This window comes from Peromyscus eremicus, chromosome 3 (genome assembly GCF_949786415.1).
Source record: "Peromyscus eremicus chromosome 3, PerEre_H2_v1, whole genome shotgun sequence".
Lineage (NCBI taxonomy): Eukaryota > Metazoa > Chordata > Mammalia > Rodentia > Cricetidae > Peromyscus > Peromyscus eremicus.
Window position 1 is genome coordinate 110,211,160 of NC_081418.1, and position 18,559 is coordinate 110,229,718.

An 18,559-nucleotide genomic window follows, 5' to 3' on the forward strand; every position below is an offset into this window, starting at 1 on the left:
ATGAAAAGAGATAATATGGTACTATTTTTACATGAGAAGATGAGAAAAATGGTGTCAGTCTTTGGGGTGAGGAAGCCTGAAGCTGTGATCTACAACTGTCACACAATCCTTGCAGTGACCTCATCAGTTCTCTCACCCACCTCATATTAATGGCAAAATGTTAACTTGTCCACAAGTTGCTGTTAATAAACTTTTATCCGTTTTAAACTATGTTTCCAGATAAAACTTGATGTTTAAGAAATATGGGTCTTGAGACTACATCATGTCCGTTTACCCTCTGGGCTTGCTTCTGCTTGCTTTGGGAACTTGAACTAGTACCTGGTCCCGATTCCTCACTTATTCATGGGCAATAAGAAAATTACTTATTGCCGTAGGGATCAAAAGGATGAAATAAAGTGCTTTTTTTGTGGAGTACTTGCAACTGTGTCAAAACCAGAAACGCTATATGGTGAGTTGAAAAGTAAATTTCACTTGAAATGAGGACTTTTTCCCTCTTTTGCTAAAAATGTCTAAAACTTGTCTTTCTTGGTGAGTCATTAGATAATAATTTCTTATCACCAAACTGTTCATTAGTTGATGAAAGTCTTGCTGTGTTGTGTTGACTGTAACCGTCAGTGAGCATCCCCATAGCTCATGCATTTGAACACTTGACCTAGCTGGTGGAACTTTATTGGAAGGTTGTGGAACTTCCGGGCCTTGCTAGGGGAAGTGAGTCACTGGGACAGGCATTGAGATTTTATAGTCTGGCCCTATCTCCTGCCAGCTCTCTGCTTCCTCACTGTGGGTGCAATGTGACCAGCCACCTTTAGGATCCTGTCCTCATGACTTCAGTGCAATTATGAACTAGGTTCCTTCTTACATTGTGCCTACAACAAACTCACCCCCTTAAGTGCTTTTTGGCACATCAATAAGGAAAGTGACTAATCAAATCAAAGTGAAGTAAGTAAAATTATCCCTTTTTATTTGCTTACAATGACTTTATTTTAAGGCAAGAAAGATTTATTTTGGCTCATAATGTAAGGGTACATTCCACCATACATGAAAGGCATGGTGGCAGGTGCATGAAGCATCTGGTCATGTTAATTCCACTCTCAGGAAGCAGGAAAAAAATTCTGCTGCCTGCTCACTCTCCTCTCTAATCAATCCAGATTCTAGCCCACAGAATGGTTTTACCCACAATCATGGTGAGAGTTCCCACTTCAGTTAACACAAAGGAGACACTCTCACACAGATATAGACAGAGTTTGTCTCCTAGATGTCTCTAGATTCTTTCAGTTTGATAGTAATAATCACCAACCTTCCTTGGCCAACCACATTCAGCTATTCTCTTTAAAAAAAAAAACAACTTATTCTTTGACAGTTTCATCCATGTGTATAATGTATTTTGATGACATTCACCCCCATAACTCTTCCTTATACTCCTGCTCTCCTAATGGACCCCTTCTCCCCCCCAAAATCTCCCTCCTATTTTCATATAATATATTGTTGGGCCCACTGACTGAATCCCCATTGCTTGCATAAACATGGATGTGAGGGGTTTTTTTTGGCTGGAGCATGGGTAATTTAACCAGTGTCTACACCACTAAAAAAAACTACCCTCATATGTGGTGGTATTGTGTTCCCCAAAATATTGTGCACCCTAATAAACTTATCTGGGGTCAGAGGACAGAACAGCCACTAGATACAAAGGCTAGAAAATGGTGGCACACACACCTTTAATCCTAGCACTCCAGAGGTAGAAATTCCTCTGGATCTCTGTGAGTTCAAGGCCACACTGGGAAACGGCCAGCATGGTGACACACGCCTTTAATCCCAGAAAGTAAGACTTTAATCCCAGGGAGTAGTGGTAGAAAGCAGAAAGGTATATAAGGCATGAGGACCAGAAACTAGAAGCATTTGGCTGGTTAAGCTTTCAGGCTTTCGAGCAGCAGTTCAGTTGAGAGCCATTCGGATATGAGGACACAGAGGCTTCCAGTCTGAGGAAACAGGATCACCTGAGGAATTGGCCAGGTGAGAAAGCTGTGGCTTGTTCTGTCTCTCTGATCTTCAGTGTGTACCCCAATAACTGGCCTAAGGTTTGATTTTATTAACAAGACTCTCTAAGATTCTTGCTACACTCATACCCCAGCAACCATTAGCTACTAATAGTTCCTCAAGGGGTGGGACCTCAGGAGTCCCTCCTTTCTACCTTGAACCTTTTAAAAATAAAGATTTTATTTTTATTTTAATTATGTGTATGGGGAGGGGGCGTAGAATAGTAGTGCTCATAAGCACAGAGGTCAGACAAGGGTGCCAGATTCACTGGTACTAAAGTAATAGGCAGACGTGAGCTGACTAATGGATATTGGAAACTGAACCCTAGTCCTCTACAAGAGTAGTACAATCCTCTAATCACTGAATCATCGCTCCAGTCTCTACAGTGAACTTGAAAAACCATTCTAATGACTATTTTAAACTTAAAACAAAAGTATATATGTCCCAAACAAAAATATGATTATGTTTAGTTAAATAATGACATAATAAAATGGTATATAGAATGGATTTTCTTTGTTGGTTTTGATCCTCTCTATTTTAGACACCATTTTAATATCCGGATTAATGTTTGATATATGATGAGTGTTCAGTAGCTACTTGTTCAATGAACATTACTTGGTTTTAATATAATTTAATATAATTTTTCACTTAATATATCTGAAAATATTTTAAGGTATTAAATATCATTTTTCTAATATTATATGTCATATTTTCCCTACACATTTCACGATCCTTAGATAATCATGTTAGATATATTATCTTCCCACTATAAATAAACATTGTGACAAGTCCACATAGCAAATCATTTATATACGCTTCTGATTATTTTCTTAGGATCATGCCTAGATGTGCCTGGTCACTGAATTATATGGGATATTAAGGATTATAATTCATCTACTATTTGTTGAGTCAATATTTACCAAATAATCTAATCTGTGCTCTGTGCTAGACATCTGTCTGAGGATGCCATGGGAAATAAAGTAGATGGAGTTCTGGCCCCATGAATCTTATAATAATCTAGTACAGATGTTGGAAAGCTGTGGCTCATGGGCCAAGGGCAGCTTACTGCATTGTTTTCCTAAATCAAATTTTGCCAGAGTGCAGGCATACTTGTTACATACTGTCTGCGTTCTCATATTGTAAGGCAGAGCTAAGAAGTTGTCACGGAGGACAGAGGCCCTGCAAAGCTGAAAATATTTACTATCTGGCCAACTCCAGAAAAACAATGGCCAACCTCTTGGTTAGATAGCTTATAATTTTGCCTAATGAAATTATAGTCCATACAAGTGTCTTCAAGGAAAGATTCTCACATCAACAAGGTTTTAGTACATTTATTTTCCTGTTTCTTCAGAACTCTCTTTAAAGCAAGTCCTTTCAGTATGCAGTGCCTGAACAACCACATTGGAAACTAATAGAATCGGTTATTGGCATTTTCTTTCAATGAGTCATCACCAATGCTGGCTGATGGATTGAGGAAGCTTAGAATCCACACAGCAGGCAAAACCTTCAGCTTCCTGGCAATACAATTCCCTAAACTGCTGGAATTATTGAAATCAATACTATATCATTTTACATATGAAATTCATTTTGTTTATTCTGAAACTCACTAACATGACTTTAATGACTTTTGTAAACAGAAATATCTATTATTTGACTTTTTTCCCCCCCAGCACAGGCTTCACATGGGCACGCTAATGATTATTTGTCAAAGTCCCACTGTTTGCTTACAAGGTATGAAGGCTTTTTAGACACTAATGACGGCTCTTGATTCACTTGATAATATTTAGAATAAGCCGTAAAAGCTGATCTTTGAGCGAACAGACTGCTTTTATTGGCTTTTAGTGCTATTACTGCTGCCATAAGTGGAAAATTGGCCTAATGCGAGCAGCAGTGCTGTGTCACACTGCAATACTGAAGCCTGCCTTTATGGCTTGCTTCTGCCGATGAAAGGATGGCCAGGTATGGGGAGAGCCCACTAGCCCACGAGCTGTGGGGTGTAATGTCCACCGAGGTCTGTGGTTCACCTAAGAAGTGGGACTGATCCACTTAAAGAGGCATGGGGTTTGTTGAACATCACAGCCCTATGTCCACTTAATACAGAAATGCTTACTGGTTCTTACCAAGTGCTCAGAGCAGGGAATGAAAGGCTGGGGCGGGTCTGATGAGGATGAGTAGACCTATCCATATGTCTACCATTCTAAGTCTACAGAATTCAAGACCTTAGCATTCTCTTTAAGTTTTAAATTAACTTTTTATTGAGGCATAATGTATGCATAGTCACCCCAAACTCTTGAGCATATAGCTTGAACGCTTTTTAAAAAACTTACCTTTATTTATTTACTTGTGTGTGTATGTGTATGTGGGTCAGAACAAAACTTTCAGGAGCCATTTCTGTACTTCTTTCACATGGCCCTGGATATGGAACTCAGATCCTCAGCCTTGGCAGTGAGCCACTTTACCAGATGAGCCATATGGCTAGCCCTAGCACGACCACTTTCTACATGTGTGTGTATCTGCATAACCACTACCCATCAAGATACGAAACTTTTCAGAATCCTAGAAGCTCCTCCATGCCCCCTTCAGTCATCACCTCTGCCTCCTGTGTATCTTGTTGCTAGTATTATTTTCCTCTCTTCTCCCTGCAGACAGCATTCTGTACTTCCATGCTTGATTTCATTTGTTCAAACCCCAGGTTTTTTGTGTACTCCTCTTTCATTATTTGTATTGCTTTATAATAGTCCATGGCAAAACTGCACTTGAACTCATCCATTCTATTGTTACAACACATGATCGGTTCTCAACAGTTGTCTATGGTAAATCATGCTGATTTGAACATACTTACATATGTGCTTTTAGGATGTATCTATGTATGTGTTTCTTTGGGGGATAAGCCTGGGTAGACCTGATGGGTTGTAAATGGCCAGAATTTTAGCTTTAGGTTGATATCATCTGGGCACTTTCTGAGAGATTCCAGTTTTAATATCCACCGACAGAGTGTGGGAATCACAAATGATGTTTAGCTTTACCCACACCCAGTTTTTTGCATTTTACAGGTGTCATAGCACACTTCAAAGCCTTTATAAACTACATGTACATAAAATCCAGGAAAATATAGTTGTCTTTTGACTATATTTTGTATGTATATTCCAACTCAAAATACCAATCTATTTGCCCAAGGGAGGTCATAGGAGACTAAGTTTTAGATTAACACCAAATTGGCATTTGCCACTACTAATGAATAACAGGGTGGCCTAAATAGAACCAGTTCTGTTCCCCACACCTGTCTTCTTCTGCCAGGCAGACCAAAGCACCTCCACTGGTAGGATTATCATGAAGACAAATGGACAACTGTCTGTGTGGTTCCACAATCAGGAGAGCACATCATGTCCAGCCTTGTCCAGACTTTCCATCTCCAGTGTCCCCTTGTTGTCTAGTCTAGACTCCTTCTAGATTCTTTCTTCTGCTTCACTAACCCCATGGGATACTGACAATAAGTACTATCTTATATTTACATTTAGCAACAAGGGCCAAAGACTGCAGCCAATACTTTACACTTAGCATTTGATAGGCAACCTGCTAAGTGCTTATTACTATTTCTATTTTTGCAGATGGTGCAACATCAAGACTGGGTAATCAAGCAAATCGGTCTTGGTCACATATGGTGCATATTCAAAACCAAATCTGATGCCCATTTGAGCTGCGGTCTTGCACATCATTGTAGTCAGTGAGTTCTCTGGACATCACTGCTGATGCCTAAATCATTCCATTGCCACTCCCCATGTCACATGTCAGCTTTCTGTTTCCATTCTTTTTCCTCAACCTCGTTCTTAATGAAAATATCTTTCTGCCATTAGAAAGGAGTCATGGAAGTGAGAGGTGACTTTGGCTGTTCCTTACTTCTCTGGTCTTTCAGCATTTACCCCTATATCTGACTCCAGGTTTTTATTATTAAGGCCAGTTAGAATTCACGCTACACCACACATTCTGCCTTGCCTTCTCTGACATGTTGAAGTGATGTCTTTCTGAAATTGTGAGTCAAAGCACACCTTTCTTCCCTTAAATTTCTTCTGTCAGGTGTACCAATGAGGAAAAAAAACTAATACTGAAAATTAGTACAAATCTTAGGATCATTACTGTAATAAATCTGACCATGTGGTATTTCAGAACTGATTGGTGGGAAGAATGTGTGAGAGTTTGGAGATACAGACTAAGGAAGCCCTAGTACATGCAAGCAGAGTTGAATGCTTGATTCTGAGAGTAGTTCAGATGACAATTAAAAACCCAAGACCAGCAATGACAGTGTTCATGAGGTTTCACATTTAAAAAACGGACTCTAAACAAAAATGGCTAATATGTTTGTTTTCTGAGAATGTCCTAAACACTTCAATGAATCTAGATGTAAAAGTAATGAGTTAATTTATTTGGCAAAGGAAAGCTCAAGACAGCAAAACACTCAAGCTCTGGAAAGGTTATTGCTCCATGCTTTTAGTCAGTTTTACAATGAAAATAAGAAGCAAAAATCTTGCAGGATAATTTGAAAGTCAAGCTGTTTGGCCAGGAAAGGAACATGGATGCATTTAACACAAATAGAAGGAGTTTTGCCAAAATGATGGTAGTTGTTAAAGAAATGAGTGTCATGCATGGTCATTGCTCTTGTTTACTCTCAGAACTTGGTAGGAAGACCCTATTGCTGAAGACATATGCTTAAGTCACAGGGCATGGGAAAGTCAAGCTGGTACCGAGTTAAAAATGTCATCTACTGTCTAGCTTTATAATGTTGGAAGTTTCTATTCATGCTACCTGGAGAGAAACAACATTCTTACCTACCAGTGAACCCAGAGAAGTATAATAACGACTGTCTTGGCAATATTTCCCCTGGGGCAGCAGTGGCACAAATATTATTGGAATATCCAACCACTTTATGCTTGGATTTAAGGTCTGCACCACAAGACAACTGGCACCATTAATTGGGCACAAATCCATGGTCGAATAGATCATAAGCCCTAGAAAAGAACCTAATACTATTCTTCTTCTAAATCCACATAGGATTATGCCACTCACCAAGTTCTTATCTTTATTCTTTATGCCCATGGGTTAGTATATATCTCAACCCTCATCAAAGAAGCTTTTTTTTTTTTTTTTTTTACAACAGATGGCAATTAATGCAGAGACACAAAACTGGCAAATGTGCAGAAAATAAGAGACTGTGGCATTCTCAGCTCTAAATAGGACATATATATCATACTCTCTTCCCTCCCACAGCTCAGAGATCATTACAGAAGGGGGGTAGAAAGTTGTAATGGCCAGATAGAGGTAGATAGTGGATGTCTTCAGTGAAATGGTATTCATTGAAAATGACAAGGCTGTGGCACACATGCACTCACAGTGGCTGTGATTCTATTCATAAGATTTACACAATATCAAGTCAGCCAAAAATCCCACCTTGGATGTGGGAGAGGATCATGAATTCTCAATCCTAGGTGATGAGCCATTGACAATTGATGGATACTGGGAAAGGGAGGGTCAGTTTTCTTAAGGGATGCAGTCCCTAAGAGGCTACACATGCTCCAGTAAATAACCATATCAAATTGTGTGTGTGTGTGTGTGTGTGTGTGTGTGTGTGTGTGTGTGTGTGTACATATAAGCAGCACTAAGCAAACTCAGTGGGTTAAGAAAGTACATGAAACTTGCAGGGGAAAGTGGTCAGGAAGACAGAGGAGGAATTGAGAGTGCAAGGAAATGGATTTGATTGTAATACCTTATTTTCATGTATGTAACTCCCAAACAAAGAAAATAAATAACAACATGGTGTCATGAAAATGAAACCACTCACTTTTCTTGGGAATAATTGTAAGGTCCTTTGCGGGTGAGACTCCTTTCTATCAAAGGTCCCAGGGAATGAAAATGAAAATTCCTTTGAAACGCTTTAATTTGAAGAGTGCCGGAATAAAGAGTACCCAAAAAGAGACTCCAAAATACACTGCTAGAAAAGACCACATGGGGAAGCATTTTACTTGGATTTAGCTGCCTAGGAGTGCAGTGGCTGCTGCAGCCAGGAAGGGAGGGGCAACTACTTTTCGAACTGGATGCAGATCTTGGCACTGTTCATGTGATCTTGATTTTGCAGACATCCGAATTCAAGAGTTGCTTTGTACAAATGTACAGAGAAAACCCCCTGAGCTACATAATATGTTGGAAGTAAAATTCTTTGCAGGAAGAAATGATGAAGCTCTTTAGGTGCATCCTAAGGGACAGTGAAGGCCCCCGGATGTTGAAGATGCCAGGAAAATGGGTCATCTCCTGGGAATGCTTTAGGCACCACATGGAGCTGATAGGAGAGAGGCTACACATATTGCAAAGGTCAGGGCTGGAAGAACAGGTTAGAAAGCCCAGTGGACCACATATCATGCTATCCAGTGGCTCAGATACCAGGCATACATCTTCAGGAGTTAATGTTTGTCCTAAATTGGTGCAATATTCACTTGCTACATTCTCATCACTCCCCTTTTCAGTGGAGATGTTTATAGTATTATTACATACAAGCAAATATATATTATATCGTGTCCTATATTGGAGCCATGTAACCTGGTTTTGAGGTTACAAGGGCCTACAGCTAAGAGTTTTCATGGAGTGTCTGTAGAGACTTTCGGGGCTTTGATGTTGGACTAGTTGGAGGTGAAATCATGAGGTGACTATAAGTCTTTGGAGTCTAGAGGTTGAAAGTTATGGTATGAATCTGAAATGTTTCATAGGCTCATATTATGGAACATTTTATTAATGCTGAAGATCCTTCACAATAGGATTTAGTCACAAAAATGGGTGCCTGGAGATGGTCCTTTGAAGCCTGCATTTACTTTGGTTCTGGCCTGCTTTTCTGCTTTGTCCTGGGTGAATGCCTCGTTGCTCCACACTACTGTGCCTTCCCAACTGTGATGGACTGAAATCTTTCAGAAACCATGAGCCAAAATAAATGTCTTCTCTTAAGTTGTTTTGATACTATTTAGCGACAGAAATGAGCAAAGTGACCAACACACTACCCTAAGGAATACACCTCTCCAATTAGACATCAATAGACTCACCCTTGTCTCAAGCCCTCCTTCCTAGAAGAGCTGAGCTAAGGCATTATCTTTGCTATTATCTGAACTCCATTTATCGCTTCTTGCCTGTATTCCTCCCACCAGAAGGATTATGCTAAAAACCACATCTGATCATTTCCATAAATTTCATTAAGGCAACGCCATCACATTCAAACTCCTTGTCTTAGAGGAAGGCATTTAAGGGCCTTTTTGATCTTATCCATTCTTTCTCATATTTCATTATTTGACCTTCCTCACTCTAATAGTTAATGACCATAGGCTTGTGAATTAAACCACACTGGCTTGAATCCTGCCTTTATCATTGAGTAGCTTGGTATTCTTGGACAGGCCATTTAGTTCTTTGATTCCCTGACCCTCCCTTGCTTTAAAGATCCTTTTATGGTTTGAGATGATAGAGTGAGCTCACAGATATGCCAAGTGCTGGGTAAGAACTCGAACAGAAAATCCACATTTGCTTTAGTTCTATAATTATATAGGAATCTAAATGCCACTATAGACTCCTATCCTCAGAGATCTCCACCAACATCACTTCCCACCTTTTCCCCATGTTCGTTCCTTTTTGGCCCAGACACAGTTTGAGAATCCCCACTCATAGTTTGATTGATGGCTATTATACTCAAAAATGCTTACAGATGTCAGTCACCAGGATGCCTTGTTTAAAATGCTGCTTTAACCCTGATTCTATTTTGGATCGAGCCCCTGAAATCTTCAGGTGAACAACATTGGAATGATTCTAATAAGGTCACCTCATGATTGTACTTTGATGTCCCACAGCACTGTGCATGGTTGATCCTGGACAGATACCTGCAAATCACAACATCAGATTCCCCATAGAATCCCTTTTCTCCCATAAAAGTCCTCAAATGCTCACAGTTCTTATCCCTCAAAGCTTAATGTTTAAAATCATTTTGTTATGCATGTACCTTCCCATTCTTCCTGAATTAAAATTATAGTTTTATCGTTGCCTGCAAAGCCTTCTGTCAGACTCTGGGCCGACCTGTATTTAGAACTCTGCCTGCTCATCCTAGTTCATTGGCCTTGAACATACTAAGCACTGGCCCTTAGACTTCATATAACACTTGCTATTTTCTGTACTGACAATCTTACCCTTCTTTCCTTTGGTCCTGCCTAGATAACACCCAAACAGAGTAGGATTCCCTGATGTTCCTGTTTATCCTTCTCTTTTCTCTCCTTGGTACTTACCATCACCAAACATACTGTCTACTTATTCATTTTTTTTTAATTTTTATTTTGCAATACAATTCAGTTCTACATATCAGCCACAGATTCCCTTGTTCTCCCCCCTCCCTCCCCCTCACCTTCCCCCCAGCCCGCCCCCCATTCCAATCTCCTCCAGGGCAAAGCCTTCCCCACAGACTGAGATCAACCTGGTGGACTCAGTCCAGGTAGGTCCAGTCCCCTCCTCCCAGGCCGAGCCAAGGGACCCTGCATAGGCCCCAGGTTTCAAACAGCCGACTCATGCAATGAGCACAGGACCCGGTGCCACTGCCTGGATGCCTCCCAAACAGATCAGGCCAATCAACTGTCTCACCCACTCAGAGGGCCTGATCCAGTTGGTGACCCCTCAGCCATTGGTTCATATTTCATGTGTTTCCATTTGTTTGGCTATTTGTCTCTGTGCTTTATCCGACCTTGGTCTCAACAATTCTCGCTCATATAAACCCTTCTCATTCTCGCTAATTGGACTCCCAGAGATCCACCTGGGGCCTAGTCATGGATCTCTGCATCCAGATCCCTCAGTAGTTGGATGAGGTTTCTATGAGGTTTGCAGACAAATGGATGGATCTAGAAAAAAACAATCCTGAGTGAGGTATCCCAGACTCAGAAGGACAAACATGGTATGTACTCACTCATAACAGGATACTAGATGTGGAACAAGGATGACTGGACTGCTACTCACATCACCAGGCAGGCTACCTGGAAAACAGGACCCCAAGAAAGACACAGGGATCGCCCAATGACGGAGAAATGGAATGAGATCTACATGAACAGCCTGGACATGAGTGGGGGTAGTGAAGGGCGAGGGTCGAGGGAAAGAGAGCTTGGGTGAGTGGGAGATCCCAGCTGGATCAACAACAGAGAGGGAGAACAAGGAATAGGAGACCATGGTAAATGAAGACTACTTTTTCATTTTTTAAGTGTCTGCTGTTTCCCACTAGGCTCTAAATATCATGAATATTATGTTAATTATTTTTAGGGTAAGCACAGAACAATGTCTAGAGAATGGAGGTATTGAGTGTTTACAGAATGAATGACAGATGCCATTCTTCTACCAACATGAGACAGAAAAGGGGAAATAAAGGTGAGTCTTACAACCATCAGTTTTTCACTGGACCAGCCATTGAAGTAAAAAGAAGATAGCAGTCAACTACAGTAGCAGTTACTGCACCTCAGTGGTTCGGGCATCCAGGCAATTGCATGGGGACCTAGACTGTCTCCCTCCACCAAGTGTCTTCAGAGTGGATAGTGAACAACAAGTAGAACGCACTCATCTGAGTTCCACGTCAGTGTTATGTGGTAATGTGGTGAGGTAGGAGATGGCCTGTGAATCCCTCTGGTATTAGGGAAGAAGGCATGGAATTTACGTGTATGGGCCTAGTAAAAGCATCCAGCCAACTACTTGGTGACTTGGGTTATGTGGGTTTTTTTGGTTGTGTGTGTGTGTGTGTGTGTGTGTGTGTGTGTGTTCATTATTGTGTCTTTGGTATTATGTATGTATCCATGTGTGAATGTAAAGTTGTGTGTATGAATGCCCATGTGTTCATGTTTATGTGGCTTCTGGAGGTCAACATCTATTGCTAGTTCCTTTATTTTGAGCGAAAGTCTCTCATTGAATCTGTAACTTGTCATTTGGCTAAACTGGCTGGCCAGTGAACTCCAAGGATCTACCTGTCTCTGCCTCCCCTGCACTGGAATTACAGACATGCTCTACCACATCTGGCTTTTTACATGGGTTCTGGGGACTTGACTGAGCCACAGCCTCAGCTTTTTCTGTGTTTGTGATGCACTGTGTCTAGCAGAGAGTAAGTGTTCATAATGGCTGGATGACTAGGGCCTGGACTGCCGGACATAGTCATTTTTCTGGGATGCCATAGTCTCATACATAAAGGAAGAACCCTGAAGAATATGACTCTTACATGGGGTAACATTGCTCTATATTGGTCAGACCTAGAATGGGACAGAGTGGCACTGAAATCCTACTTATCCCAGTGTCTCCCAAGTTGTATTATGCTATCTGCAGAGTGGGTTCTGTTTGTCACTCTTCTACCTGGGGCATGGACAGAATTGGATTCTTATTCGGCTTGTTGCAGCTGTTACTATAAAAGTGAATGTCTCTGGGTCTTTATTTCAGAGAATGTCAAGCTAGAATCTTGATATTCTGTAACTTAAGGAGAAAAAAAATGTGATTCTTGTTTTCTCAAAAAGAAAAAAAGTGAAGGCAGCTGTGGGCAAATGTTAACATCTGTGAAATCTGCATGGAGGCTATGTATTTTTTAAATGTCAAAAAATCAACAGCAAGTATATGTTCTGTCACTAATCTCTCATAATTATCCACTCTACTTCTGTGTCCAATCTCTATTCTTCCCACCACCAGATAAGAGAGTCTTATTCCATATTTTTTGGGTGGCAGAGACACTGGATATTTGCTTTTCAGAGTCCTCAAAGAAACTCGGTTTTAAAGCTCAGTTAGATTTGGTGTGTGTGTGTGTGTGTGTGTGTGTGTGTGTGTGTGTGAGAGAGAGAGAGAGAGAGAGAGAGAGAGAGAGAGAGAGAGAGAGAGAGACTGATACAGAGACAGACAAACAGACATAGAGACAGAGAGACACTGACTTTTGCTAACAGTTATCTCATTCTAAATTGCCATGAAAGAAGGGGTCATGTTTGGTTCATGGGTAGTATTTATCTCATTAGAGAGACTTCATGAACTCTGAAGAAACATTAGTTGTAATTTTGATAAGGCCAGGATATTTGAATCTGTTAATCCCTATGATTCATCCCTTTAATCCCACTGTACAATTTTAGAGAGTGAAAATTTCCCCAATCTGAATTCTTCACTGGAAAGATATGCATTTGGTTCTTGTTTCTATCAAAACTGCATTAACCTTCCTGAAAACAAAAGCAAAAGGCAGCGAGGAGAACAAACTGTCTTTGAAGAACAGCAAACACCACGAGTCGATGGGATTCCTACAACTAATCCATTCCTTTTTGAAGTTTCGCTGCCAATGTTCCATGGGTTAAACTGAAATCAATACGGTTCTCCATTACTTGAGTCTTTCAAAGAAAAAGAATAGTCTTGAAGTAACTTTTATCATCACAGAGTATTTTCATATGTTTTGATGGCTTACATAAAAAGCTCTTGAGTCGGGACATCTGTGGCTTAAAACCAGCTCCCTAGATATCCCATATTGATATGGGGACGGGTGCATTGTCACCAGACCCATCTTCCATTCTCAGGCTGGAGATAATAGCAGCAGCCACCCCAAATTGTTTTAAACAGCTCCATGGATTGTTAAACGTAAATTCTTAAGACAAGGCTGGGATGATTGTAAATACTCAGTATATATACACTGCTATTGTTATAACCATTGTTTTGCCTTGCTGAGTCCTCAAAGAACTCCTAAGTGGCTTCCCTGGATGCACCCAACATCCACAGCTCTAGTCTTGTACTTTTAATTGCGTATTCTACTTTTCCTGTTTCTTCAGCTTAACTTACTGTCTAATGTTAGAGCCTCAGGGACCATCTCCTTAGTTCTGTGCTGTTGGTCTAAGTGGTCTGGGGGCGGGGCAAATCCTTTGCAGATGTTCTGTGATTCCTCCCTGTCACCCAGGACCCACTTGCCCTTAGCCCATTCTGGACCCTCTTTACCCTGATACTTCAGACACTCTCTGGCAATAGACTAGAAACAGCTCAGGAGAAAATGCATTTGCTCTCTCTGTAGCGGAGGCTTACTGAATTTTCAGTAAAATATAACCTGTTCTGGTGTAGTTCAGGTATCTATCTGGTCTTTGGTTTCCTGGAAAAATGTATGAAAAATGTATCTAATATTTTCTGTTCTCTCATCCTTCAGCTCTTACATCAATTTTGTGTAATGTTCACAGTGGCCATGCTTTATTTCTGAGAATTCATTCAGATTTGTCAGTCATATATATAGCTTCAAAGAAATCTCTTCCTCCTTTACACAATGGAATTTATACTTAAAAAATAGTCCTCAAGGGTTTTTTTTTTGTTCCTCTGAAGTTAGAGTCACTTTGATAGAAATCCAATGTAATCACTCTTTTCAAGAAGCTTGGAGTATTTATGATTCAAAATGACCTAATAAAAGAACTATGTTTGCAGCTAATTACTAAAATTATAATGGCTTTATCTTTTTGAAAGAAGTAAATTATCTGTGTAGGCCATGCAACTGCAAGACTTTGTGTTTTGTGCTTTCATACAAAACGGAATAACACAGGAAGATGTTTGTCACACACACTAAACAGCTTTTTAGATCATTAATTTCCTTTAGTTCAAATGTCCTTAGCAGCTTTTATACCATGGAAATCTGGTAAGACCTATGGGCCTCATCAAAAAGAATCTTCTCAAAATAGAGTAAGGTCTGAGAGATGGCTCAGTAGTCTCCACCGAGCAGCATCAGTATGAGGTCCATTTATCATTCTAGGAAGACAGAGAAAGCGGTTCCTTGGAGCAAGCTGCCCAGCAAGACTTGCCATACTAGCAAGCTCTGAGTTCAACTGAGAGAAGCTGCCTCAATGAATAGACGGAGAGCCATGAAACCATTGAAGCAGGCGCCCAGTGTCGACTTTGAGCCTCTGTATATGCATACACTCACACACCTCCACCTGCCTATGAACTTGTATAAGTGCATGCATGCCACACATATACACAAAAAATACAGTAAAATATATCGTATCATACAGCAAAACAATTGCATCAGTAATATTTCCATGATCATATCCAAATATATGTACATACTAGCAACTTATTAATAAATTCTTATTAATGAGACGAAAGTTGCACACATATACATATGCACACATATACAATATAAAAGGTAAATAATTCAGTTGAGATTATAAGGGGCAATATCTTATGGTAACAGAGGAACACTATATAAATAGATAGGAAAATATCTTCAATTCCTATTGGTGCTGCACTTGCTGCAACAGTATCTTTCTTGCCTGTATTTCTGACTGGAGGAAATTCATAACTTTAGTTAGCATTCATAAAACTGTAATACCTGTGCTTCACTTGGGTGTTGTGGCTCTAAAAGATGAGGTTAGTTTGGTTTTTGCTCCCAAGTAAGAGTTCCTCTGTAATTCTCTCTCTCTCTCTCTCTCTCTCTCTCTCTCTCTCTCTCTCTCTATCTATCTTTTTTGGTTTTTTGAGACAGGGTTTCTCTGTGTAGCTTTGCACCTCTCCTGGAACTCATTTGGTAGCCCAGGCTGGCCTCGAACTCACAGAGATCCACCTGGCTCTGCCTCCCAAGTGCTGGGATTAAAGGCTTGCGCCACCACCGCCCGGTTGTAATTTTCTCTTTCAAACACAACACTCTTATTTCTCAAAAAAAAAAAGCAATAACATATGTAAAACTTAGATTCATCTCTGCAATCATAAGGGAATGAAAAAGAGTGACTAAGTAAATTTTATAAAAAGAACATGTACCTTCTGCACTTGGCCATGTTTACCAAGTAGTAAAATTAGTGGTACCATTGTTGTTTTGTCACTAGGCATAGTCTACGTCACACACTGAAATCCAAAGAGAGTCTCAGAACAGGAACAAGGACAGAGTTAGCCAATGAAATGACTCCACAAATGCAAACCTGTGTGATGACTTGAGAATACTAACATAAAATCAAGGATGCATTCGGGAAGTAGTTGGACGACCTTTGAACACTTGTCTGTTTTTATTTAGGACACTATCTGGGTTTGGGAAGATATTTCTCATGTCCTCAATCCTCTCATTTTACCTTTCATTCTCTCAACAGATATGTCAGTTACTCCAAACAATACTTTCCTGCCATTCAAAGATCAGTTTGTGGGAAATGATATTTTCCTTGCATGAAGAGCACACTGCTTTTGCTAATGCTGTTTTCTTCTTTCTTTTCCCTGGTGTAATCTCTCCACCTGTGCTCCTGACCAGACTTGCACCGTGATAAGAGGGCAGGCAGCCTCTGTTCACTTTCGTTTAATGGTAGTTACAAGGATTCACCGCTGGCAAGTGCTGTTGGGAGTGTGTGGGAAGATATGGAAACAGAGTAAGAAACCACCCAGTCCTTGATAGTAGAAGAAAGGTGCCAAAAAACCAAAAACCAACAACAAAACTGGGAAAAAAAAGTAATGGTAGAACTGGTTACTCTCCATGCAGAACTACTGAGTCTGCATGACAGTTGAGGCAGGAAGCTTTCAAATAACAGAACATCCTAGTTCAAACTAGTTTAAATGTAGGTAGTTTATTGCCAATTAATTAGTATTAAGCAGTAAAGGGTAGACAAAAATGTCTCAACAACACTTTCATTGTTGTTGATTTTCTAGACAGTGTTTGTCTGTGTAACTTGGAACTCACTCTCTCTGTGTAGACTAGATGGCCTTGAACTCACAGAGAGCTTCTTGCCTCTGCTTCCTGAGTGCGGCGATTAAAGATATGAACCACCACCACACAGCTCAACAATACTTTTAAGAATGCTTTTTTTCTTCTTCCTATGGAACTTTAGGTTAGACATGTGACCTTGGCACTCAGTCTTCTCACGACCATGAAATTGCTTTCCTAATTTCAAGCCTTGCGTGAAGCCTTGGCAATATCTGCAAGCAGAGATTCTTAAAGATTCTCTCTAAACCACAAACAAATAAACGAAGTTAAACCTAACACCTTCCCACCACGAGAAATGAAACTAAAATCTTTACTAGAAACATGCAGTAGACAATGTTTCATGGCTTGTTCTCCCCAAATAGCCCCCAGACATCATCGTCAGGTTCAATGACACCACCACAGATGGGCCACACTGGTCAGATTTCACACAGAGGGACAGCCTCTCTGTAATGGCATGGCTGATTTGGGGTGGATTGCTGAGTACCTGGGGTTCCTTAAGATGAATGTAAACATGGATTTTCGGGGAGACACCTGACTGTGTCTAGTGAAGTAGTCATTATAAATTTCATTTCTGTCTTTGGAAGCTGTGGCTCGGTGCTGTTTAGTGATATGACCAAGGTCAAAATCCAATCAATAATATCACCAGATCTCAAATACTGGATATGTGCAATTCCACAGACTCAGCTCTTCTGTACTCTCATTCCCAATGCCATAAATGCTGCAATGGAAATATTTCCCAGTTTTTATCTTTTGAGCAATGATATTTTAGATCATTCTTAATATCTTAGGCAAAGATGTTGTACTTTATGTCAGAATAAATCTAAATTTTCTTGAACCTGACTGTGGTTACATAGACACGTGCCCTCGATAGCCTGAGACACAGTTCAGTAGGTGAAGTGCCTGGCATGCAAACATGGGAACCTGAGTTCGAGTCTTCAGCACTCGTGTGAAATGTCAGACCCTCTGGCCTGCACACCCACAGGCACACATGTACGGACACCAAGGAAGAAAGGAAGAAGGAAAGAATGAATGGATGAATGAATGAATGAATGAATGAATATGCACTTTTGCCCCACCCCTGCTTACTTCCCATACTTGCTCATTGTATTCCTTAATCTTTCTGGAAATAAGAACACTAAACCATGTGAAGAACCTTACCAACTGACTCCTAACAATCACTGCTTCTTCGGGCACCATTGGCTCTCTAAAGGGCATCCCCTTTTTGAGGAGGCCATTGGGATTTTGACTCTTTCATCTTGTAGTTCATTCAAAGGCCTGGCGTTTGCACTGGTGGAAAAGGATAAAAGCTGTGTGTGTCTGAATACCTTTCTTCTCATTGTAATAAGGTGAGTGAGTGAGTGAGTGTTTTATACATGTCTCTAACTAACTGTAGGTTGCCTTTTCCAGAGTCCCTCAAATAGATTGTAGTTTGGAGCATGAGATGCTGTGGGGTTCATTTTTAACCCTGTGTCAGTTTCCTTCTCTAAGGCACCCTGTGATTAAGAAAGTGAGACAAATTCTAAATATATTCTTTCAAGTGTCAGCCACTATTCCCAGAGCCCACTAGAAAATGAGATATATCTAATGTTAGATGATCAAAATTCAAGAAACACAATCCCAATTTCCAAGCTCCTCATTTAGAACACCTTAACATGGGCTTACATACTCTTTCAAATAAGCCATTATGAAGAATCCCACATTTCCATCCACACCAGTTAAATCCCCCCTGCTTTTCTTCCTGTGGTTCAAGTTGGTAGAGCCTGATCACTTCCCCAACAGGGAGGACAACTCTCCACATCACTGCTTCCTCTCTGCGAT

At 40.5% G+C, this 18,559-nt stretch overlaps 1 protein-coding gene across 2 annotated transcripts in view; it reads right to left on the reverse strand.

Moving 5' to 3' along the window:
- The window catches only part of Mdfic2 (MyoD family inhibitor domain containing 2), a 109,358-nt gene that overhangs the window by 75,993 nt on the left and 14,806 nt on the right, over positions 1 to 18,559 (reverse strand). The window contains exon 2 of one of the 2 annotated variants that reach the window (XM_059256803.1): positions 11,098 to 11,132. The exons of the other annotated variant lie outside the window; for it this stretch is intronic. Within the exon in view, the coding sequence (XP_059112786.1) occupies positions 11,098 to 11,132 (35 nt within the window). The remainder of the gene's footprint in view (positions 1 to 11,097; positions 11,133 to 18,559) is intronic. 2 annotated transcript variants of the gene reach the window in all.